This window comes from Lithobates pipiens, unplaced genomic scaffold (genome assembly GCF_037356315.1).
Source record: "Lithobates pipiens isolate NorthernLeopardFrog02 unplaced genomic scaffold, aLitPip1_a1.2 Scaffold_19, whole genome shotgun sequence".
In the NCBI taxonomy this organism is placed as follows: Eukaryota; Metazoa; Chordata; class Amphibia; order Anura; family Ranidae; genus Lithobates; species Lithobates pipiens.
In genome coordinates this window covers 210,711,963-210,738,995 of record NW_027507764.1, presented here as the reverse complement: position 1 = coordinate 210,738,995, position 27,033 = coordinate 210,711,963, and the positions used below count along the sequence as shown (strand labels likewise).

The window sequence follows — 27,033 nt, the reverse complement described above, 5'->3', positions numbered from 1 at the left end:
CAATGTTGTGGCAAAACCAACACCTTGTTCCGCCATTTCTGCAGAGCATATAGGGCAGGCCCCTACTTTCAAACATCCAATTTACAAACATCTCCTACTTGCAAACAGAAGGAGACAACAGCAAGTGAGATGAAAAAAGATTGACAACAAAACAAATTATACAGGACTGGAGCTACACTTTAAAAATTTACCAGTTGAAAATTACAAACAGATTCAACTTAACACAACAAACCTACACAGTCCCTGTCTTGTTTGCACCGCCTGTATACTGCTGTTCTGAGTATATAGGGCCTGGGGGCCACACGCATTTCCTTTTATTAATATGGGTACGGGGTTCCCCTTAATATGCGTACAAGACCCAAATAGGCTGGTAATGGGCAGGGAGGGCTACCCATGCCATTTTTCTCAATGATTTTCAACCATATTGCAGGAACCAGATATAACATTAAAACCGCAAGCAGTTTTAAATGGTGTTATTTCCGTTTAATGTCATTTTGTGCAGGGACTGTTCTAAACACGGGAAACACGTGGCACTTCACAGGCATACTACAGACACCCCACAGGCACCATATTTAAAGGAATATTTCACTTTTTTTTTTCACTTTAATCGTCATTAAAATCAGTGCTCCCGCCAAAACGGCCGTTTTTAAAACTTTTTTTGCATTGACCCTGGGGCAGGAGCCAGGTCCCCAAACCCTTTTTAGGACAGTATCTTGCATATTAGCCGTTAAAATTAGCACTTTTCATTTCGAACGTTCAAGTCCCATAGACTTCAATGGGGTTCTAACGTTCGTTCGAATTTGGGGTCCGTTCGAAAGTTCTGGTGCGAACCGAACCGGGGGGTGTTCGGCTCATCCCTACTGCTGAGAGGTTACAGTATGAGATATAATGGGGGTAGACATGAAAGGTGAGGAGTCAGAAGGATAAGAATTGTGTCCCTTGTGTGTGTCTTTCAGGTGCTCAGGAGTACTTCAGGAGTAGTGAGAGGTTAAATGTCCTGTCAAGCATGTGGTACCCAAATGGCTGGTGTTTTTGCCACGCTTGATCTGCTTGTGGCAGAGATTGCAAATTGCAACAGTACGATCCGCTGCACATGCTAAAAAAGGCCCAGACAGTTGATCTGTGGGAAGTGGGCCAGGAGGAAACAGCTCCACAATCTGATTGAATAGGGTGGCTGCTCTCTACTCTTCCATGATGGCTGCCTCGTTGGGGTTGTTTGACCTCATCATAATCCCCTCCACCTTCATCATCACTGGAGCCAACTTGGCAATATGCTGCTGTTGGGGGAAGAACTTGGACGTGCACTTGGACTGGCCTTCTCCCATCAGTTTAGCCACATTAAAAACGTATGAGTTCTTATCCATTGCTTCATCCATCTTCAGTTCCGTAAATCTCAGTTTTCATCCGTCTTCCATTCCGTTAATATCTGCTTTCATCTATTAACGTACACGTTCCTCCCATGCTGCATTGCAGTTTTCAGTGAGTGACTTGTCCTTGCTGTGTCCTTCCTTTGCCCTTGTTTGTGCCCTTGTGTGTGCTATCTGCATTGTGCAATGGATCTTAATTTTTGGGACAGCGTGACATTGTTTGTTGTATTTGCCTATGTGAGGAGAATGGAGAGCAAGAAAGAGCAGATAGCGGCTAGGAGACGTCGATTTTGGACCCACCCCATGCTAATGAAGCAGCCTTCTGAAAGTTTTGTTGTTGAAGAATGTTGTTTTACTTAAAAAGAGGTTTCATTTTTTCAAGGTTTCTTGCAACTGGCCAGTCCTATACCTCTTTAAACCATTATTTTTTACTGGCCATTTCAATTATTTCAGAGTGCATGATACTTGATTGGCCATATGAGAAGAGCTGTGTCCAGCAGTGATGCCATTACCAGTTGAAAACATGTGGCGAAGAATAGCAGAAGGATTTTGGAATCGACCAAATTTTCCAAATTGTATCGGAGCTCTTGATGGAAAGCATATCTGTATCCAAAAGCCTCCACGTTCCGGGTCTAGATTTCATAACTACAAGAAATATTTTTCATTGGTCCTCAAGGCTATCTGTGATAGTAATTATAAATTTATCGCTGTGGACATTGGGGCATATGGCAGCAGTTCTGATTCCAGAATGTTCCGTTAGTCTGTAATGGGTCAAAGACTGTGAGAAGGGCGATTCAACATACCATTCGATCAGCCTCTGCCTGGAACTGAAGGACAAGACCTGCCTTTCATGCTTGTTGCAGATGAGGCCTTTGCACTTTCCCAATATCTTCTTAGGCAGTATGCCAGGCGTAATCTGGATGGCAAGAAGAGGATCTTTAATTATCGTCTGAGCCGCACAAGATGCCCTATTGTCCAGTAAATGGCTTGTTTCCCAAACACCTTTGCAACTCAGTCTTGAGAATGCTGAATTAGTAATTCAGGCCTGCTGCATTCTGCATATATTTTCCGGAAGAAGTACATCCATGGTGAGGAAGAGTTCCACCAACCCTCCGTACAGTACAGCAGAATACGTGCAGGGAGATCCTACATTGCCATGCATTAAAAATTTGCTGACTACTTTCTATCTCCATCAGGAGAAGTTCCATGGCAGTACACACATATATTATATATATATATATATATATATATATATATATATATTGCAGTGCAAATTTAAATGTATTAATTAATTTGGTTATTTCATTGTGTTTTGATAGCATAAAAAGACACACAAGCAAATTATATGTTCCAAATGGTTTTACTTTTATTATTCTGCATAAAATAAATGTTTTAACACTTAACAGTTTTTTTATTTGTCAAAGTATGAACAAAGCATAGAATATGCAAAATTTAACAATATTTGCAGTTTAACATAAAAACCAGGTTACAAATCCTGATAAAAAAAAGGTGGGGGGTGAGGAATAGGAAGTGGAATTTTGGGAGAAGAACCAAAGCTGGTTTGGCTATTAGCTTGAGAAGCGTCAGCAGAATTTGAGCTAGTGTTTACACTTTGAGGATATGTTCCCTGTGAGGACTGAGCAGGAGAGGAAGCATAAGAAGGCCTCTGGGTATTGCGCATTGAGCTGTATGCACGCACAGGGGTCTGTGGATAGGGCGGTAGATACGGCGGCTCAGGAAGACACAGGGACTCATAGGTATATTGACAGTATGACCTCTGAGGGGTCCATACTGGCTAATAGTAGGCAATGGCATTCCTGACTCGGCAGCTCTAATACATCCCCCCCACATAATTAAATATACCCATATGTATCTCCATCTGCCTCTCTGCTGGTGCTTTTTGAAGTGTATGATAAATTGTCCTCAGGAAGGACACATTTGAGTTATTTGGATCATAGAATGGATCTTTACTCTCCTGTCTTTTAAAGGATGTCATCTCTTCCATGAAGGACTTCATGGCTTTGTCCATCTCTGGATTTTCATGCTTTGCCACGCTGCGAGGATCGTGATTTTGTTGGCATGTCATGACTAACCTGTAGAGAATAATATGCCCATTGAGAGATGCAATGATGCCTTGGTGTACATCAGATAAAATATAGTAATCAATAGTATCCTTACATATACAGATCTTTGCGAAGAACCTGGACGTGCACTTGGACTGGCCTTCTCCCTCTTGTGTGGCTTGCTCACCTTCATATACTGCTTCGGTCTCATTATTGTCAGTGTTCTCCTCAAACTCTGAGACATTTGATGATGTACTACAATAAAAAGGAGGAACATTTGGTCACAAAACCTTCCTATATGGAGACCTACTTTTTACACTTTCTAGATGGAACATCCAAACATCACTTATGGTCTAACATCCATGACTTTCCTTAGGAAGGACAACATTTCCAAGTAGACAGATTTTTTTCTTTGTGGTAGCTCCGGGAACCGCTTGCACACACTGCCTCATCATGCAAATCTCTGCAAACGGTCTCTCAGAGAACGCCACCTTCTGTTAATTTCAAATCCTGTAAACACACATTGAGAAAGAATTTGAGTAAAGATTTTGACATTTAGATTATGGAAACATGTGAGTAATGTACTGTTCAGTCTCCCGCTGCAGCAGAGCCAAACCATGTGGCACTATGCTTTGTATGTATTGTTATTTAACATTTGTAGTAATGCATGGGAATCTTTGCATCAACCATGCCCTCTCTGCTGAACATTTCATTTAAAAAAATGTTAGTGTGTTTGCAATATTTTTATAATAAAGGCATAGAATACTGAAATAAAGTTTGCTAAAATGCTAAAAAATTACCCTGATGCCATTTAAAAATGTTCAACCAACCCATGATCTAATGATTACATAAAAACACTGACAAGAGAGAAATCTGCAGTTGGGCAACACTTACCATGTTGATCACGCTGTTTTGGAGTCATGGGGGACCAATTTGGTATCACAAGCTTAGAGATTTCACCCCATAGTTGCTGTGTTCTGTCACTGTGGTCCCCAAAGGTTGAGTCCCACAAGCCTGGCCTTTCATGCATCAGGTTTATAGGTTTATAAGCTCCTCATGGGAGACATCTTTTACCATGTATCTCCTTGGAAATGTACTGGGGATGTACTTCCTATTGTCCAACTACTGCCTGGGTCATAGGTTGAGTTCACAGATAAAAAAAAAAAAAAAAAAAAATAATAATTATTTCTTCAAAACGGATCTTAACTGATCAGACGTTGACGGATATTGTCCATTAAGGTCAGTTAATATCCGTTTTGACGGATCTGGACGTAGCCTTGTACGTTAAAAAACGGATATAAACAGAAGCGGAGGCTAACGGATGGTCATCAGTTTGCCCATAGGAATGCATTGTCATCCATCCACGAATGGAAGAAAAACAGAGTTTTGCGTACAATGTATCAGATGTGGCAGTGATCAGAATTTATACTAACACTGCTCTAGTTGGGAAGAGGAGGGGGAAAGGAAAAGCAAGTGCTGGCAGCAAATGGGGCTGATCCTGTTAGCACTACATCTTTGATGGCATTATACTATTGGCGACACTAGTATAATTCTGATCTGATCACAGATATTGATCGATTCTGATATCACCAGTGACACTAATATAGTGATCAAAAAAATCTGTACGCTGTACTGATGACAGGACAGTGAAAGGGTTAACTGGAGGGTTAAAGGGGTTAAATGTGCCTAACTAGGTGTATGCTGTTTTGCTTACACAGGATCTGGGCTCTTCTTTCTCTGGAACCAAGAGAGAAAAACAGTGCAGTTCCTGTATCTGCATTTACAAAACATGGACACAGGCTTTTCTGCGACTCGGTACAATCAGCAGGTCCACGGCAAAAATCACCGGCCTGGACCTGATGGACTGACTTGTATGTGCCCCCAACAGGAAATTCTATATCACGTATATGTACGCGATTCAGAATAGAGCGGCCGCCCCTTCCCCATGTATCTACATGGGGTGGTCCACAAGCAGTTAAGAAACAAATAAGATCCTTTTAAAGCGGATGGCAGTAACACGTCTCAAAAAAGTTGGAACAGGGCAACAAAAAGCTGGCAAATACGCTGTATGTTCACTTTACTATGCTAAGTTACATAAAAGTCACGTTAGTGTCATATCAATTTAACAAGCAGACTTTGATGATTATACATTTTGCAAAATTTATGAGGGTGCACAAATGACATAATCATTACGTTCGGGAAAAAAGTACAAGTAATGTATTTTTATTATTATTTATTCCAAATAAATGCTATGAAAATACAAATATATGTATCCAAATTTGCTACCAATTTCATTTCATTCAGAAAAAAAAATGTATACTACTTAAAACCTAAAAGATTTAATATGCGGTCCTGAAACATTGCCACAATGGGGTACTACCACTTCTGAGCCATATGAAATGCAATGAACTATCAAAACACTGACTAGGGGTAGTAGTATAAAGTATTATATTTCACCATTGCCTAATTATATACATAAGAAACAGAGAAAAACAACAATTTTGAATGTATTTTTGTTAGTTTTTTCATGTTTTGCTTTAGTTTCAAGTAGCCTTCTTATAAAACTATTATTACAAATTTCAAAAACATTCACAATCTAACACTTTCTGTTCAAAGTGGTCCAAGTTTGGGGGTCTTTTAATATATTTTCAAAGATAGGGCCTTTGTTGTCATGTAATAGTGTGAGAAAAAAAAATGTAAATAAAATTACATGTATGCACCATTGTTTTGAAACCATATTTTTTTTTTTGCTATAACTTGGAAAAAAAATAGCAAATCTGGTATTGTTTGAATGTACTGTAGACAAGTTAAAACATATTAAAATTTAAAATATGGTATCAAATGAAAGTACTATGTCCCCAAAAAATTATATCAAGATTGGATAAGGTGACTGCCAAACAAAACAGCAATTGGAAGACAATCTAGCACATGCACAAAACCTGAACAAAGCCTTAAGATTCATGGGCTTTATATAGATTGCACTGAGACTCAAGAAGTTCATTGTTATTTATTAAGAACCTAATGAAGAGCTGGGATGGTAAAAACGGTAGTGCTTTGCAAAGTTTTCAGAAGATTGCAATGATTGACATGTACCGTGATGGTCTGACTGCCTATTGCTCCTTTCGAGTCCCTACAATGCCAGGAAACACCCCTAAAGTGACCTCTTTTTGGGAAATACACACCCCAAGGTTTTTAGAAAAAGGCATGAGTATTTTGAAGATCCCATTTTTTGCTACAATTTTTTGGAAACTGAATTAAATGAAATCTGACTTATTTTTCAGAGTTGTCATTTTAACAAGTTATTTACAATGGGAATAGTTACAATTTCATCCCCACTCTGCTATTCCTCCTTCATATGGGCACACTATACTGTAATGTGTGAGAGTTATTTTTAATGAGTAGCCACATACAGTGGTTCGGAATCCAAGAAGCAGTTTAGACTTTCAAGGGCCACAAATAAAACACTTGATTTCCTGACTATTTATCATATTTTCAGAGGGCCTGATGGTGCCATTGGCTGTAACCAACAACATTTAAAACCCTAATGCCGCATACAGACAATCGAAATTTCCGACAACAAATGTTGGATTTGAGCTTGTTGTTGGAAATTCCGACCGTATGTATGCTCCATCGGACATTTGCTGTTGGAATTTCTGACAACTGTTTGAGAGCTGGTTCTCAAATTTTCCGACAAGAAGACTTGTCGGAAATTCTGAGCGTGTGTACACAATTCCGATGCACAAAAGTCCACACATGCTGGGAATGTCCGATTGTCTGTACGCGACAGAACACTGACTATGATCAGCAATGATGAAAATGCTGGCACCGGCTGTGATCTGCAACCCTGGAAATGCTGGCAATGGCTGTGTTTTGCAATGTTGGAAATGCAGGCACTGGTTGTATTTAGCAATGCTGGAAACACTGGCACTGGCTGTGAACAGCTACACTTGCTGTGATTAGCATCCTTGGGAACACTGGCTGTGATCAGCAACAACGGACGTGACTTACAACTTCTGAAACACTGGCTGTGACACAGGCTGTAATTAGCAGCCTTTAAAACAATGGTTATGACACTGGCTGTGAACAGAACCTATGACTGTGATTGGCAAATTTTGGAATATGAGAATGATTACACTTATGAGCTCCTCGATTGATCACAGCATTCATAAAATACAGAGCCAGTCGGACTGGCTGTGTACCTTTTGCCTGTGCTTTGCACTGCCCAATGACAGTGGAATGTGCATGAGCTCGCAGGAAAAAACAGATGTTCTAAAAACATCCACTTAAAACAGGAAGGAAATGCACAAACAAAAATAATGCAATGGAAAAAGCTTTAAAAAAAATTATTGGAAAAAAGTTACGTGCAGAGCCAAAATCTGATATGTTAGGGAAATGGTTAACTACTTCCCGCCCATGCCATTGTAAAATGATGGTCGGGCAGGAACTGGGAGGACATCATATGATGTCCTCACAAAAACAGGCTGAACTCCAGCACGATCTGTCACCTGCTGTGTACAGCAGACACAGCGGATGACTGATCAGTGTACTGGCCCGCTGCCAGTACCATGTGACCTCTGTGACCAATCACAGCAGATCACATGACAGTTGTAAACAATGGGGGTTATTTACTAAAGGAAAATCCACTTTGCACAGCTTCCACTCATTTCAGATCTACCCCTTCGATTTAGAGCAACTACACTTCCAAGTGCACTTTCATGTGCACTTGCAGTGCAAAGTGGATTTGCCTTTCGTAAATAACCCCCAATGAATTGCTTCCTTTCATGCCATTAATTATACATAATTGTGTTTCTAGCTGTGATTGGTCACAGTGATCACATAGTACATACAGGGCCAACAGCCTATTTGTACCATGTGATTAGCTGTGGCCAATCACAACAATACACAGTGTATGCATACTGTCATTCAGTGAAAAAATATTTGCTTATAGCAGTGGAATTCACTGCTATAAGCAAGCATAGTATGTAAAAAATAAAAAAATGTAAAAAAAATACTATGGTAACACTGTTACAATATTTGTACTGTCCTGGGAATTGAAGTGGTTAAGACCCAGACCAGGAACAGAATATCACTCCAAAGTGAGGGAAAATACCTTTGTAGACAGTTGCTATCCTTCTATTTCTGTTCTGGTGAATTTTATGTATTAGAGAAAACAATGACCAAGGCAAATAATGAAAGTGAATTTTCATACTAGGGACAGAAAAAAAACCCCCAGGGGTTCTACTCCTTCCACAATCCAGAACCAAACATTTTAATGAGAGTATAGGCATTTGAATTGCAATAATCCCTGTAGGACAAAATCATTTAAAAGGACAAAAACAATCATTTGACTTTATTTTTTTAACCTGCACTAGAAAAATCATGTACATCCCATTGTTTCTGTGCATACAGATAATACTTTTTACATTTAGTTATATTGCACTGGAAAATAATTTTTTTAAATGTACACCAATTAATATAGGTAAAATATATTTTAAAAAAAATGGCATTTACTTGTTTTTCAACATTCAGCAGCTATTTTGAATTATCACTATCAGAATCTAACTTTGCTTCAAGATTTAGTGGACACTGTTTGCACACTTGCAAACATTGGCACATTCAAATAAAAGTAAGCAATAGTCACCACTGAGATTTTCACACATAACTACGTCCAGATTCATGAGAGAGAAAAAAAAAAAAAGATTAAAAAAAGAAGACTTATACAAGATATTTTGCAATCCAAACACTATGTCTGAAGTTTATTACTATGAATGCATTCCAGTTTCTATAATAATTCTGTCCTAAAAAAAGAAACTGTTTTGCTCATCTTTGTGCAAAGAAAAAGAACTTCAAACATATTTTAAAAATGTCACAGAATTCCATTCTATAATCCCAAAGCACTTGACAAATGACTACACATTTTAATTTAATCTGTGCCCATATTGGAGAAAATCTGGTACATGACTTAAAGCATAAGTGCACTTTCAAGCAAAGTACACTTATTCTTTTTGACCTAAACCACCCCACCCACTTATTTTGATCCAACAGCCACGGTTTTTGGTGATCGTTTACACCCTGCCCACACCTGCACATTATATCCTATGGGACTGCATTTCTTGCCATCTTCTTTTGTCTCTCAACTTGAAACAGAGAGAATAAAATTATATGGTTCTGTAATACGGGGCAGCAGCAAGGGGAGTGAGACTTGCAGCACTGGATGTAAGGAATCACCCAAGGTTGTGGACGTTGGATCAAAGCAAGTACACATCTGTGGACAGGGAGGGTGGGTTAGTTTAGGTCAAAGCAAGGGGGCAAAAAGTATAAGTCCACTTACTCTTTATATATAATGTTCAAGGCCATTGTTTTAAACATTATCCAGTTTACATTTAAAAGAAAACACGCCTTGCCAAAAATAAAGAATTCATACCTCTGGTCCTGTGATATGCATTAATCCAGACATTCCACAAGCTACAGCATCATACCCAGCTCTTTGAAACAGTGGGCCAGATTGTCCATAACCTGAAAGTTCAAGGGTGACAATTCATCAAAACGTTGTAATAACTGCTACTATTAGAATGCAAAAGCTCAACAGGTGGAAAAATTGGGGTTGATTTACTAAAACTGGAGAGTACAAAATGTGGTTCAGCATAGAAACTGGCTTCCTGTATTTTTCATCAAAGCTTAACAAGCTGAAGTTAGAAGATGATTGGCTGCCATGCAAAGCTGCACCAGATTTTACACTCTCTAGTTTTAGTAAATCAACCTGTATCTGAACGTTGTAAAATTAGCACACTTTTTTTTTGGTACACCTAAGCATGCCAGTCTGGGCACAAGATGGAGGGTGTAACATGCTGGAGATGTAAAAGTTCCCGAAAATTTGAAGTCATGAGGAAAAAAAAGGTTTTTTTAGAAAACGCAGAAACCTAGAAAACTGTTGGCGGGAAAAAAAAAAGTAGTCCATTGAGTCTGCCTGCTTTTGTTTTTTTTGTTTTGTTTGTTTTTTGAGAACTCTAGGAGGAAAAAGCTACTTGCGCTTTCATTATGATGTGTTTGGAAAATAATATTTCTTCTCACAATATACGCAAACCGCAGAAGAAATTACTGTGGAAAGGTTTCCAAATTCTAGATGTTAGTCTCATCATTTTACTGAGAGGAGAAAGAGAAAAAAAAATATTTACTCACCAGACTTTATAGTCTATCTACAGGGGTCTCCAAACTATAAATTAAAGCACAAGTAGGGTGCTACTACCCAATTTGATCAGAAGATTGTTTAGAGCTACCTGGGTGCAGAAAGGCAGTCACACAGCTGCAGTAAAAATCATGAGAAAAGATAGTCCGCAACTCCTTGTTTACACTTTAAAATCTTCATAATTTATTGATTCTCCATAAAAGACACAGACAGCAGATGTAAACGCGCTTCAGCCTTGTAGGGAACAAGGCGCGCAAGGCTGAAACACGTTTACATCTTCTGTCTGTGTCTTTTATGGAGAATCAATAAATGTTAAAGATTTTAAAGTGCAAGCAAGGAATTGAGGACTATCTTTTCTCATGGCTTTAAACTTTGGCTCTCCAGTTGTTCAGGAACTACAATTCCCATCATGCCTAGTCATGTTTGTGAATGTCAGTTTTACCCAGCCTCATGGGACGTGTAGTTCTGCAACAGCTGGAGGGCCATAGTTTGGATATCCCTGTTTATCACATTATTCTGAGACGGCAGAGAACATAATAGGAATAATTTAAAGGTTATAAAGATAAACAAATTTGTCATATAAATCTACCCTCTTACCTTTTAATTAGGACCTGAGAGGAGAGAAACTATGAGCTAAAGTATGCCAACGATCACCCAACTGTAGGAGGTACAAGATGGAGCCCACAAGCAAATTAAACTGAAGCTTTTCCCCTGCAGTGCCCGTTAGTGGAAGAAATGCATATTTCTCTTGTTTGAAAATTGCATTGAGAAGTACAGTTTTACTTGAATTCTATTCCACAATTTGCTTGTCTTCAGCTGAGACAACTTGCAGTAATTTAAGACTCTACATAAAGTCCAGAATTTATAGAGTTCATTGTAGACTGGTTGATGAGCAGTCAGAAATTACACACTGCAAAGCTCAGTGAGATCTCTGAGCACTGATTAGAAGGAAGGGACACCCCCCCCTTCAAACAGCATCCAGGAAGAGGGCCGAAGGCCGTCAATCAGATGGAAATCCCTCCCCTGTCACCTTTTTGCTCTTGGTGTCAGGAAAACTTGTCAGAAGCAATTCATGCCAATAGAGGAACGAAGTAGCAGACAGAAATTACACTTAGTGCTCTTATTTGAAAGAAATATACACTACAGAGGCATATGCTGTGTTCATATTTCATGTCTGAGGTTTACAACCACTTTAACCACTTAAGCCCCAGACCAATTTGCAGCCAAAAGGACCAAGCCCCTTTTTGCGATTCGGCACTGCATCGCTTTAACTACCAATTGCGTGGTTGTGTGACGTGGCTCCCAAACATAACTGGCGTTCTTTTTTTTCCCCACAAAAGAGCTTTCTCTTGGTGGTATTTGATCATCTGTGCGATCATCTCTAGAGCGACAATTTTGAAAAAAAAAGCAATATTTTTTACTTTTTGCTATAATAAATATCCCCCAAAAATATATAAAAAAAAATTTTTTTCCTCAGTTTAGGCCGATATGTATTTTTCTACATATTTTTGGCAACAAAAAAAAAAATCGCAATTAGCGATTATTGATTGGTTTGCGCAAAAGTTATAGTGTTTACAAAATAGGGGATAGTTTTATAGCATTTTTATTATTTTTTTTTACTAGTAATGGCGGCGATCAGCTATTTTTATTGTGACTGCAACATTATGGCGGACACATCTGACATCATTGTCATTTATACAGCAATCAGTGCTATTTAAATGCACTGATTCCTGTGTAAATGACACTGGCAGTGAAGGAGTTAACCACTAGGGGGCAGTGTAGGTGTTATGTATGACGTTATGTGTTTTTTTTTATTGTAGGGGGCGTGGCCTGGCATGTGACTTCACTGATCGTCCTTCCCTATAAAAGGGAACAGACGATTGGCAACAGCCACACTAGGAAGCACGGGGAGAGGTTTGTTTACACAGACCTCTCCTCATTCTCCGGCTCTGTGACCCGATCGCGAGACACCAGCGGCGATCGGGTCCGCTGGTCCTGCGGCCACGGAGCTCAGGACCGGGTCGGGAGCGCGGCGGCGGCGCATTTCCGACCCACGGCTGGGCACTTAAAAAGCAATCTACTGGTACATGCTTGTGCCCAGCCATGCCATTCTGCCGACGTATATGTGCAGGAGGCGGTCCTTAAGTGGTTAAGTACCGCACAGAGTTCAGAGGACAGGAGTGAGTATTGCCAAGAGTTCAGAGATCAGGATTAGGGGGTTCAAAGATCCTGCAGTTATTTTACAGATTGTGGCTTGTGTCTGTCATCCCCAGGGCCAAGCACCATTTCAGGGAGGTGGGTAGAGTGTAAAGTGCGCATTGCATGGGCTCCCCAGACCAAATCATCATCATAAGCTGCACAGTGCACAGCTCCATTTCATCACACTGTGCAAGTCTGTGCAAGTCAAGAGTTGCGGGGTACTTAATCAGTGACATTTTTGAGCTTACGTTTGTGCAATGAGATTAGTTGGAGTCATGCGCTGCGGTGTTTACCGTGGCAGTTTCCGGGTATTAAATCACATTTCCAGGGGACAGGCCCCCTCACAATGGGCACTGCCCCATGAAACAAAGCCAGATGGTAACCTTATTGTACATATAAAGAGCATCGGGAAATATGTTGCACACAACCAAAGCTTTTTTACTATTGAGACTGAACAAGCAACGCTAATTCTTAATAGTGACAGATCACTCAGCTTAGAGAGGAAGGGGTGCACAGTGGTGTAGTGGTTAGCACTCTCACCTAGCAGTAAGAAGGGTCACTGGTTCAAATCCCAACCATAACACTACCTGCCTGGAGTTTGCATGTTCTCCCTGTGCCTGCGTGGGTTAGCTCCGGGTACTCCGGTTTCCTCCCACAATCCAAAGACATGCAGGTAGGTTAATTGGCCTCTGTCCAAAATTGGCCATAGTATATGCATGGGGACCTTGGATTGTGGGCTCCTTGAGGGTAGGGACCGATGTGAGTGTGCAATGTATAGGGATAGGGACAATTGTAGACACTCACTCAGGTTGGACTGGTGTCTTTTTTCAACCTAACTATGAAACTATGTACAGGGTGGGTTCTGGACTGGCTGTACCTTCCCCAGAGGATCAGGCATAATTTAGGCTTAAAAGGGGATGGAGCTACAGCCAGCATTAAGAGGTGTGTTTGGGGAAAACAGGGTAATCAAGCAGAACAGAACCAAGTAATTTATGCATTTGGTCCCCTGCAAAGTTAAATAAAATAAACAAAAAATTATTGGCATTCTCCTTTAAAGCTGAAGTCTGATGCACGGACAGTGTGCTCTTCACCTAATGTGCTAGTAAGCTAAGCATACTAGGATCCAGTACCTCCTAATCTAGAGACCCCTAAACTAAAATTTCGGACTTTAAAACAAAAATATGAAAATTACCAACCAGAAAAGCCCTCTAAAAAAAGCCCTTAACTTTAACAAAACGTATAGCTTAAAATCTACTATACTAAAGCCCAATGCCCTAAACCCCCCTTAATTTAAAACCTTGATCTTAATTCCCTATAAACTAAAGCCCCTGACCCTTTATGATCCATAACCTAAAGCCACCCACCCTTAACATATCCCAAAAATGTCACCAACATTTTAAGCTCGCTAACATATAAGGAAAAAAAGGACAACCACTAAAAGCTGCCAACACTAAGGATCTTAATACTAAAACCCTGACTCCCAAAATGAAGTACTCAACCATAAAAGCCCTTCAAACCAAAAGTCTCCAACTCTTTAGCCCCTATCTTGTAACTTAACTAATCAAAGCAACATAAATGTTATCATAATGCCGCATACTAACGACCGGACTTTCAGGCAGAATAGGTCTGATGGAATCATTCCGTCAGATATTCCGATCGTGTGTGGGATAATCCAATCGTTTTACTTTTAAAAATTTCAACAGACCTAGAAATAGAACATGTTTCAAATCTGTCCGACGGACTCAATTCCTATCGGGAAAACCATTCATCTGTATGCTGGTCCGACGGTCCAAATACGACGCAAGGGCAGCTATTGGCTACTGGCTATTGAACTTCCTTTTCTAGTCCCGTCGTATGTCATCATGTTCAAAATGAATGGACTTTAGTCTGTTTGTGTGTGGGCAAGTCCATTTTTTTTTTCAGAAGTCCGAAAGTCCGTCGTAACTCAGTCGAAAGTCCGTCGGGAAGACCTTTTCTGCCGGAAAGTCCAGTCGTGTGTACACGGCATAGAACCATCTAAACATGCATTTACTGTAGACACTTTTAGAATATTTATTTTGCCCCTGGAATGAGGCCTTATTTTTCAAAGTTTAACCTCTTAACGCCAGCGCCTCCCAGCCCTTTGCGAGGATTATGATGCTGGGGGATGGGGCAGAGCTTAAGAGCACGTGGCTGATGTGATTGGCTGTCACGTGATTCCACGCTGACCAGAATGGATGGCACTGTACATATCCTCCTGGGTTCCGAATCTCTACCTTTCTTGCTTAATTGCAGTTAGGTCTAGACAACCTACAATCTTTAATACCATACTAGCTGCATTGTGGTACAAGGTACATTTTAATACCAGACTCATGCTCTTACACCCTTATAGTTGGTTTCAATATTCTACACTTTTTTGATTCTTTGACGGTTTCCTTTTGATTTCCTTTCACTTTGATACCAACATCAGTTGGCTGACACTACATACATATTTCGTGTATTGTTTTAATACTTTAGCTAGCACTCAACTACCTTTTTACTTCACTTAATCCAACCACTTGACTTTTTCTCCAGCACATTATACCACTTAACTGCCCATTAGGGCAGTTTTCATATATGTATATCTCACCAATTCACTCCTCATACACTATATATTTCAACCTTCCTACTAACATCATAATTTCCTTCATCACATAATGTATTACCTAATTGCTTTATTTACATCCTATTGAATAATCATGTCTACGAGACTTTAGGATACCTTGACGAGTACATACTGATCAGTATGATTGCAGCTAGCCCACATACCCTATGTTTATAGACTCATTGATACTCTTGCTAAGAGTTAATCTACTGAATTTCCTGTAATTTAACTTATGAACATTGATTGGGCATTTGCTGCAGGTGCAGACTCTTCCATCCCCTGGAGGACGCCAACAATGTGGCTCCTTGCATGCCCCTTGGGCTGGATCCATGCGCTCAGGAGGGGGGGGGGGGGTTAGGGGCAGCTCTAGGGCCCTCTGGATCACTCAGCAGCTTTTAACAAGTTCTGGCCATGTGATAACTTCTTCCACTTTTTAGCGGTAAATATGTCGCTATTTTAGTCCTGTAATGGGATTTATGATGATATGGTTTTAAATTCTGAAGTTTTTTAATGTGTCTTATAGAGTCAACTATCCCCCTGAAGATGACCGTTCAAAGGTCTAAATGCGTCTGGGATTTCACACCTTCTATACTTTGATATGTAACCATGTGTACATTTTCGTGTAATTGTGCTTATAAATTACATTGTGGAACATGTACTGTACTAGTTGGCCAGCTTTTTATATGTTATAATTCAACTATATTATGACACTTACTTTTTAAATAAATGCATTTATTGGTTATCCACCATATAAAATAGTTTGATCGTAAGATACTGCTGTCCAAAGCTCCATTGGGGAAACGGTCCTTTTTGCTACTATATTGTTTTGGGGTGTGCAGTGCATACATATCTCTTATGTGTTTTTCCCTCTATTATAGAGCTTTCTTTTGGTAGTATTTAATCATCACAGTTTTTTTTTTTTTTTTTAATTTTTGGCCAAATAAACTAAAAAAGATCAAAGATTTTGGAAAATAAAATTTCATAGATTGTTTTAAAATTTAGCAAACAGGTAATTTTTCTCTGATGTGCGCCGATGAGGCTGCACTAATGGGCACTGTTGGAACTGCTCTGATAATCACTGATAATGTCCCTTTCACACAAGCCGGTTATCGGCTCTCCTCTCCTCAAGCTGTCAGCTTGAGGAAAGGAATGCCGATAACCAGCTTGTGTTTACACTGTGATCAGCTTTGACTAGATGCAGCTGATCACATGGTAAAGAGATGCTGATTGTGTCCCGAGCACACAGTGATCACAGAGTGCGTCGCCAGTGTGCCGCAGCAGGCACAATCACACGAGGACGTCATATGATGCCCTACCAGAACTCATTTGGCTATAGTGTGGTTGGCAAATGGATAAAATTAAGTATATGTAATAAAGACATACAGTTCTATACCTACAACTCAGTCCCTAACATCACGCAAAAGTGGTCCAGGGATCTAGGTATGGAGATATCCCTGGAACAATGGTATACCTCATTCACACTCATACACAAATCGTCCATCTCCGGGTTCTAACAAGAGAAAAACTACAAACAGTTATCCCGGTGGTACAGGGATCCAGTCACGGCTCTTACATTCACGTGTGGTGGGAGTGCGGCTGAGTTCGCCCTTTCTGGAACCAGGTTTTTGGTATAAATAATGATTTATACAATGTCTATCTAGCACCCTCTCCTACAGTGGCTCTTTTATCCATTTTACCAGGCCTCATTAAATCTCACAAGAAAAACCTCCTCATTCTTTTTATCTTCCGCCCAATATGTCATATCGCAACACTGGAAATCGGAAACCATCCCTCCTATTACTGGATGGATAGACATCCTCAACAATACTATGCTCATAGAGGAGCTACAAGCAAAGGCGGGAGATACATGGGATAAAAAAAACAGTTAAGGTATGGTACCCCAGACTTCACCACTCGTCTTCGGACCTCCTCCTCAGCAGAATTTCGGCCTGAGGAATAGGTCCCATATTGCACAGATATAGGAGAAATCACCAACGAAGGTAGCTATGATACCCCTCTAAGGCTTAATGTATGGGAAATGGCAATGTTCTTAGACCTATGCTGCCGAGTCGTCGCCCCCCCCCCCCTCCTCCCCTGTTCTCCCCTCTTTGCCTAGACCCCGCTTCCATACCCTCCCTCATCTGGCAGTCAGCTTATATGTTAAATGCAGTGTCCTAAGTGGGCACCATATTGTAGGGTATTGAGTTGCTAAGAACTGTTATAAGCTTTCATGGATATATGTTTTATAATGTTTTGTATGATGGGCGGTATATGAGAACTGCTTCCCCCACCCTTCCTTTTCTTCATTCTGTCTCCCCCCCACCCCCACACTTTTTACTTATGTTATTTTTTTCCTTTTAAAATCAATAAAAAATATGTTCAACCTTAAAATTAAGTATATGTAAACCCAATTCCTAAAATATTGTATAATCTTTAACGGAACCTTCAAAAGTAATTCTAAAAATTTTGGAATCTGTAGGTTTTTATTAAAACGCCTAGTGGTCCTACCATATACAGTGGATATAAAAAGTCTACACACCCCTATTAAAATTTCAGGTTTCTGATGTAAAAAAAATGAGACAAAGATAAATAATATCAGAGCTTTTAATGTGACCTATAAACTGTATAACTCAGTTGAGCAACAAACTGAAATCATTTAAGTGGAGGGAATAAAAAACAAAAAAAAATTAAATAATATGGTTGCATAAGTGTGCACACCATTAAACTAATACTTTGTTGAAGCACCTTTTGATTTTATTACAGCACTCAGTCTCTTTAGGTAGGAATCTATTAGCATGGCACATCTTGACTTGGCTATATTTGCCCACTCTGCTTTGGAAAAACACTCCATATCTGTCATATTGTGAGGGCATCTCCTGTACACAGCCCTCTTCAGATCACCCCACAGATTTTCAACCGGATTCAGGTCTGAGCTCTGGCTGGGCCATTCCAAAACTTTAATCTTCTTCTGGTGATGCCATTCCTTTGTTGATTTGGATGTATGCTTTGAGTCGTTGTCATGCTGAAAGATGAAGTTCATCTTCATGTTCAGCTTTCTAGCAGAAGCATGAAGGTTTTGTGCCAATATTGACTGATATTTGGAATTGTTCATAATTCTCTCTAACTTGACTAAGGCCCCGTTCCAGCTGAAGAAAAACAGCCTCAAAGCATGATGCTGCCACCACCATGCTTCACAGTGGGTGTGGTGTTCTTTTGGTAATGTGCAGTGTTGTTTTTGCACCAAACATATCTTTTGGAATTATGGCCAAAAAGTTCAACCTTGGTTTCATCAGACCATAACGCATTTTCCCACATGCTTTTGGGAGACTTCAGATGTGTTGTTGTAAAATTTAGCCAGGATTAGATGTTTTTCTTCATAAGAAAAGGCTTCTGTCTTGCCACTCTACCACATAGCCCAGACATGTGAAGAATATGGGAGATTGATGTCACATGTACAACACAGACAGTATTTGTCATATATTCCTGCAACTCCTTTAATGTTGCTGTAGGCCTTCGACCAGTTTTCTCCTCGTCTTTTCATCACTTTTGGAGGGACGTCCAGTTCTTGGTAATGTCACTGTTGTGCCATATTTTCTCCATTTGATGATGACTGTCTTCACTCTGTTCCATGGTATATCCAATGCCTTGGAAATTCGTTTGTAGCCTTCTAATGACTGATACCATTTAACAATGAGATCCCTCTAAAAGCTTTGGAAGCTCTCTGCGGACTATGGCTTTTTCTGTAGGATGCGACTAAGAAAATGTCAGGAACGACCTACTAGAACAGCTGAACTTTATTTGCTTGTGATTGCCTAACTCTGATCACAGTTACATCCCCACTTATAAGAGGGTGTGCACACTTATGCAATCACATTATTTTATTTTGTATTTTTTACCCCCCCCCCCCCCCCCCGAAAAGATTTTAGTTTGTTTCTCAACTAAGTTTTACAGTTTATAGGTGACATTAAAGGTGGAAAAAGTTCTGAAATTATTGATTTCTGTCTCATTTTTTTACATCACAGAAACCTGACATTTTAACAGGGGTGTGTAGACATTTTATAACCGCTTTAGGTGCTTGTTGAGGCACTTCCTGTTGGTAATGTTTTGTCGCAATCTCTCAATTGTAACATATTACTGTTGAAGCAGCCCCCACACCCCCCTCCCGATCCCCTGTTGTGACAGCAAGCGAGGGATCTTCTCCCCGCACTCGCTGTGGCAATTTTTAAAAAAATGTGGTCACGCAGGGCTCCACCCACCCGGATGCCTCATTCATTCACAGAGTTCTGTGAATGTGAGAACTACAAGTATTGACAGTAAATCAACCCCTAGAAGTTGCTGTATCAGCACACAAAATGCAGAGATTGTCCATGGTGTCACTATCAGAAAACCCATTCCACAGAAAAGCCATGATTAAGTGCATGTGTGTAGACATGGAGACATGCAGACATGAAGTTGCTGTAAAGAAGCTGTGGTATATCAGCAGGATCCAACAAAAGAATAAATAAAAGTTAAGTATTTTACTTAAAGCTGAATTAAACCCTACCACCCTTTACAGCTAATGTCATCTTAAAGCAGAGCTCCACCAAAAAGTAGAAGCTCAGCTTGTTCGCAGCCTCCTCCCCTCCACTGCTACATTTGGCACTTTTTGCGTTTAGTCAAAACTAGGTACCCATTCCCACTTCCAGGTATGATTGTTGCAGAACTCATCTCATCCCAGCACTCTTACCTATATGTAAGCTACAGTAGCTTACATTTAGGTAAGAGTGCTGGGATTTTTGGTTCCCCCTCTTCCTGTTATCTTAGTTACTATATACTATTTGGCATTTATATTTCATTACAGACATACCTATATCGCATTTGCTCCTGATGAGTAGAAGTTATTCTTATCCACAAAACGTGTGTAGCGCTTTCCATTGATGTACTGTCAAAGCTACTATGTGTCTACTATGAGATTACCTTGAAGAATTTTTAATACATTTCTAAAATGTCATGTGTGCAATCAATCATGTCTATATGCAAGTTTGGGATATATTTAATATTTTTAATAAATATCATGTACTATGTAGGAAAACTACATGTGTGTTCATTAGCGATGAGCCGAACACCCCCCAGTTCGGTTTGCATCAGAACATGCGAACAGGCAATAAATTAGTTTGAACATCCGTGATTTTAATAATGCTTAAAGCGAAACAATAAAAGTGAAATATTCCTTTAAATTTCGTACCTAGGGGGTGTGTATAGTATGCCTGTAAAGTAGCGCTTGTTTCCCATGCTTAGAACTGTCCCTGCACAAACTGTAATTTCTGAAGGAAAAAAGGTAATTTAACCACTTAAGGACCGCCTCATGCCGATATACGTCGGCAGAATGGCACGGCTGGGCACAATCACGTACCTGTATGTGGCTCTTTAACCACTTTCAGACCGGACCATTTTGCTGGTAAATGACCAGAGGTCTTTTTACACTTTGGCACTGCGCTGCTTTAACTGGTAATTGCGCGGTCATGCAATGTTGTACCCAAACAAAATTTGCGTCCTTTTCTTCCCACAAATAGAGCTTTCTTTTGATGGTATTTGATTGCCTCTGCGATTTTTATTTTTTGCGATATAAACGTAAAAAGACCGCAAATTTTGAAAAAAAATGATATTTTCTACTTTTTGTTATTAGAAAAATCCAATAAACTCAATTTTAGTCATACATTTAGGCCAAAATGTATTCAGCCACATGTCTTTGGTAAAAAAAAAGTCAATAATTGTATATTTATTGGTTTGCGCAAAAGTTGTCACATCTACAAACTAAGGTACGTTTTCTGGAATTTACGCAGCTTTTAGTTTACGACTGCCTATCTCATTTCTTGAGGTGCTAAAATGACAGGGCAGTACAAAACCCCCCCAAATGACCCCATTTTGGAAAGTAGACCCCCTAAGGAAATTGATAAGAGGCATGTTGAGCCCATTGAATATTTTATTTTTTTGCCTCAAGCGATTGAATAATGACAAAAAAAAAATTTTTTTTTTTTTTTTACACAAAGTTGTCACTAAATGATATATTGCTCACACATGCTATGGGCGTATGTGAAATGACACCCCAAAATAAATTCTGCTGCTTCTCCTGAGTACGGGGATACCACATATGTGGGACTTTTTGGGAGCCTAGCCGCGTACAGGGCCCCGAAAACCAAGCACCGCCTTCAGGCTTTCTAAGGGCGTAAATTTTTGATTTCACGCCTCACTACCTATTACAGTTTTGAAGGCCATAAAATGCCAAGATGGCACAAAACCCCCACAAATGACCCCATTTTAGAAAGTAGACACCCCAAGCTATTTGCTGAGAGGCATGTTGAGTCCATGGAATATTTTATATTTTGCCACAAGTTGCGGGAAAATTACAAACTTTTTTTTTTTTTTTTTTTTTTCACAAAGTTGTCACTAAATGATATATTGCTCATGCATGCCATGGGCATATGTGAAATGACACCCCAAAATAAATTCTGCTGCTTCTCCTGAGTACGGGGATACCACATATGTGGGACTTTTTGGGAGCCTAGCCGCGTACGGGGCCCCGAAAACCAAGCACCGCCTTCAGGCTTTCTAAGGGCGTAATTTTTTGAGTTCACTTCTCACTACCTATTACAGTTTTGAAGGCCATAAAATGCCAAGATGGCACAAAACCCCCACAAATGACCCCATTTTAGAAAGTAGACACCCCAAGCTATTTGCTGAGAGGCATGTTGAGTCCATGGAATATTTTATATTTTGCCACAAGTTGCGGGAAAATTACAAACTTTTTTTTTTTTTCACAAAGTTGTCACTAAATGATATATTGCTCACGCATGCCATGGGCATATGTGAAATGACACCCCAAAATAAATTCTGCTGCTTCTCCTGAGTACGGGGATACCACATATGTGGGACTTTTTGGGAGCCTAGCCGCGTACGGGGCCCCAAAAACCAAGCACCGCCTTCAGGCTTTCTAAGGGCGTTACAGTTTTGAAGGCCATAAAATGCCAAGATGGCACAAACCCCCCCCCCCAAATGACCCCATTTTAGAAAGTAGACACCCCTAAATTTAGGGGTACACTAGTGAGACTAGGTAATAAATGGCGGGTGCCCTGAAACTATAAAAAAATAACTAACCAACCAGCGTCACCTGTAACAGTTATATGGTGATCACTGGTGAAAGGGTTAACTAGGGGGCAATCAGGGGGCTTTATGCGGTAGTATATGGGGGTCCCTGGCGCTATAAAAAGCTGCGGCGAACCTAAATACCTACCTGCCTAACTAGCGTCACCTGTGACACTAATACAGCGATCAGAAAAACGATCGCTTATTAGGCTGGGTTCACACTGGAGCGATGCGGGAACGCCACGAATGCGCGGCGGGTTCCCGCATCGCATGCCTCCCGGCGGCAGTTCACACTGCCCTATGCGAACTGCTGGGAGTGTCAGTGAAATGTTAATGACACCCCCAGATCAGTTCGCATATCGCAGTGCGATCTGCAAACTTGGATCGCATGGTGTGAACACCCATGCGATCCGATTCTGCTGCGGACCAAAAAAAGGGTCCCGTGCGAGTTTGCGGCGGGTGCGGCGGGTGCGACACGAATTCAGCCATACTATCTGTATAGCTGAACTCGAATCGCACAGAGATCGGATGTGATTTGCACTGCAGTGCGGTGCGAATCACATCCGTTCTCATAAACCGCTGCAATGTGAACCCAGCCTTAGTGACACTGGCGACGGGGGGTGATCACGGGGTTAAACCTTTATTGGGGGGGTTAGGGGGGTACCTTAGAACTAAAGGGGGCTAACCCTAACTGCCCTAACAGTTATTAGTCACAAATGACACCTGCCGGGTGATCAGGGGGTTAAACCTTTATTAGGTAATAAATGGCGGGTGCCCTGAAACTATAAAAAAATAACTAACCAACCAGCGTCACCTGTAACAGTTATATGGTGATCACTGGTGAAAGGGTTAACTAGGGGGCAATCAGGGGGCTTTATGCGGTAGTATATGGGGGTCCCTAGCGCTATAAAAAGCTGCGGCGAACCTAAATACCTACCTGCCTAACTAGCGTCACCTGTGACACTAATACGGCGATCAGAAAAATGATCGCTTATTAGGCTGGGTTCACACTGGAGCGATGCGGAAACGCCGCGAATCCGCGGCGGGTTCCCGCATCGCATGCCTCCCGGCGGCAGTTCACACTGCCCTATGCGAACTGCTGGGAGTGTCAGTGAAATGTTACTGACACCCCCAGATCAGTTCGCATATCGCAGTGCGATCTGCAAACTCGGATCGCATGGTGTGAACACCCATGCGATCCGATTCTGCTGCGGGCCAAAAAAAGGGTCCCGTGCGAATTTGCGGCGGGTGCGGCGGGTGTGGCGGGTGCGGCGGGTGCGGCGAATGGCTGAACTCGAATCGCACAGAGATCGGATGTGATTTGCACTGCAGTGCGGTGCGAATCACATTCGTTCTCATAAACCGCTGCAATGTGAACCCAGCCTTAGTGACACTGGCGACGGGGGGTGATCACGGGGTTAAACCTTTATTGGGGGGGTTAGGGGGGTACATTAGAACTAAAGGGGGCTAACCCTAACTGCCCTAACAGTTATTACAGTCACAAATGACACCAATGCAAAAAAAAAAAAAAAAAAAAAAAATGACATTGGTGTCACTGTGACTGGGGGGGGCAGGGGTAATTGGGGGGGTGATCGGGGGGTAAAGGGGGGGTGTGAGTGTGCCTGGCATGTTCTACTGTGTGTGGGATGTGTTGGTGCAACTCACTGATCCGCTCTCCTCCGTGTCGGAACGAAAAATACCGACACGGAGGAGAGAATACATCACTTCCTCTCCTGTGTTTACATTACAGGAGAGGAAGTGATGTCACCGGGGATTTCCATTCGTCGGGAGCGATTGCGAGGGGGTGGCCATGAATGAATGGCCGTCCCCTCGTCCGGGATCGCTCCCGAACGAAAACCGACCGCCGCAGGCACCGGGCGGGGGCCCGATCGGGCCCCCGACCCGCGGGAGGCAAATCACGTACATGTACGTGCTTATGCCTGCCCGTGCCATTCTGCCGACGTACATCGGCGTGAGGCGGTCGGCAAGTGGTTAAGTGCCCAGCCATGGGTCGCGAGCACGCCGGCTCGCTCCCAAACCGTTTCTGAGCTCCGTGACCGTGGCTGCGGGACCAGCGGACCCGATCACCGCTGGTGTCCCATGATTGGGTCACAGAGCTGAAGATCGAGGAGAGGTCTGTGTAAACAAGCCTTTCCCTGTGCTTCCTAGTGTGGCTGTCACTGATCGTCTGTTCCCTTTTATAGGTAAAGACGATCAGTGACGTCACATGCCAGGCCACGCCCCCTACAATAAGAAAAATATAACGTCACACATAACCCCTACACTGCCTCCTAGTGGTTAACTCCTTCACTGCCAGTGTCATTTACACAGGAATCAGTGCATTTCAATAGCATGGGTCCAAGGGACCAATGATGATGTCCAACGCAGCGCATCCTGTCTCCACCGGAGACACAGTGGGAATCCCGGCAGCCTGACAGTTCTCTTAACTGAGGATGGGGCCACCCGTCACGTGACCCCACCCCTGTCTGACGCAAGGGGAAACCCGGGCTGCCCCAGTGACATGCGGGTGACCCTGCCCCCTCTGATGTAACGCAGGTTTCCGTTACATCAGAGGGGGGCGGGGTCACCCGCACGTTACTGGTAATTGAATTTGGCAATTAGCGATTATTGATTGGTTTGCGCAAAAGTTATAGCTTTTACAAAATAGGGGATAGTTTTATAGCATTTTTATTAATATATTTTTTTTTTTACTAGTAATGGCGGCAATCAGTGATTTTTATTATGACTGCGAAAATTATGGCAGACACATCGGACATTTTTGACACATTTTTGGACCATTGTCATTTAAACAGCAATCAGTGCTATTTAAATGCACCGATTCCTGTGTAAATGACACTGGCATTGAAGGAGTTAACCACTGGGGGCAGGGAGGGGTTAAGTGTGATGTGTGTGTGTGTTTTTACTGTTGGGGGCATGGCTTGGCATGTGACGTCACTGATCGTCTTTCCCTATTACAGGGAACAGACGATCGGTGACAGCCACACTAGGAAGCACAGGGAGAGGTTTGTCTACATATACCTCTCCTCGCTCTTCAGCTCTGTGACCCGATCGCGGGACACCAGTGGCGATCGGGTCCCGCAGCCACGGAGCTCAGGACCGGGTCGAGAGTGCGCCGGCACGACCCACGGCTGGGCACTTAAAGAGCAACGTACCTGTACGTTGATGTGCCTAGCCGTGCCATTCTGTCGACGTAAATGTGCAGGAGGCGGTCCTTAAGCAGTTAAGCATTATTAAAATCACTGCTCCTGAAAAAACTGCCATTTAAAAAAAAAAAATTTGCATTGATACATGTCCCCTGGGGCAGGACCCAGGTCCCCAAAAAATTTTTATGACAATAACTTGGATATAAGCTTTTAAAATTAGCACTTTAGATTTCTCCCATAGACTTTTACAGGGTGTTCCGCGGCTTTTCGAATTTGCTGCGAACGCCCCAAATTGTTCGCTGTTTGGTGAAGGGGTGAACAGGCAATGTTCGAGTCGAACATGAGTTCGACTCGAACTTGAAGCTCATCCCTAGTGTTTATATATACAGTATCTCACAGAGGTGAGTACACCCCTCACATTTTTGTACAAATTTTATTATATCTTTTTATGTGACAACACTGAAGAAATTACCATTTGCTGCAATGTAAAATAGAGAGTGTACAACTTGTATAACAGTGTAAATTTGCTGTCCCGTCAAAATAACTCAACACACAACCATTAATGTTTAAACCGCTGGCAATAAAAGTGAATAAACCCCTAAGTGAAAATGCCCAAATTGGGCTCAAAGTGTCAATAATTTGGGTGGCCACCATTATTTTTCAGCACTGCCTTCACCCTATTGGGCATGGAGTTCACCAGAGCTTCACAGGTTCCCACTGGAGTCCTCTTCCACACCTCCATGACGACATCACGGAGCTGGTGGATGTTAGAGACCTTGTGCTCCTTCTCCTTCCATTTGACAATGCCCCACAGAGGTTTAATAGGGTTTAGGTCTGGGGACTTGCTTGGCCAGTCCATCACCTTTACCCTCAGCTTCTTTAGCAAGACAGTGGTTGTCTTGGAGGTGTGTTTGGGGTTTTTATGTTGGGATATTGTCCTGCTGCCCAGTGTCCAAAGGGAAGGGATCATGCTCTGCTTCAGTATGTCACAGTAAATGTTGGCATTCATAGTTCCCTCAAGGGACCGTAGCTCCCCAGTGCCAGCAGCACATATGCAGCCTTAGACCATGACACTCCCACCACCATACTTGACTGTAAGCAAGACACACTTGTCTTTGTACTCTTCATCTGGTTGCCGCCACACATCTAAACAAAATAAGTTTATCTTGGTCTCCTCAGGCCACAGGACATGGTTCCAGTAATCTATGTCCTTAGTCTGCTTGTCTTCAGCAAACTGTTTGTGGGATTTTTTGTGCATCATCTTTAGAAGAGGCTTCCTTGTGAGATGACAACCATGCAGACCAATTTG

The 27,033-nt window shown here is 41.7% G+C and overlaps 1 protein-coding gene across 7 annotated transcripts in view; it reads right to left on the bottom strand.

Moving 5' to 3' along the window:
- The window catches only part of SUGCT (succinyl-CoA:glutarate-CoA transferase), a 1,356,517-nt gene that overhangs the window by 1,204,550 nt on the left and 124,934 nt on the right, over positions 1-27,033 (bottom strand). For all 7 annotated transcript variants that reach the window (XM_077491677.1, XM_077491678.1, XM_077491679.1 and 4 more), the window contains exon 7: positions 9,855-9,946. In XM_077491677.1, coding sequence (XP_077347803.1) covers positions 9,855-9,946 — 92 coding nt within the window. The remainder of the gene's footprint in view (positions 1-9,854; positions 9,947-27,033) is intronic.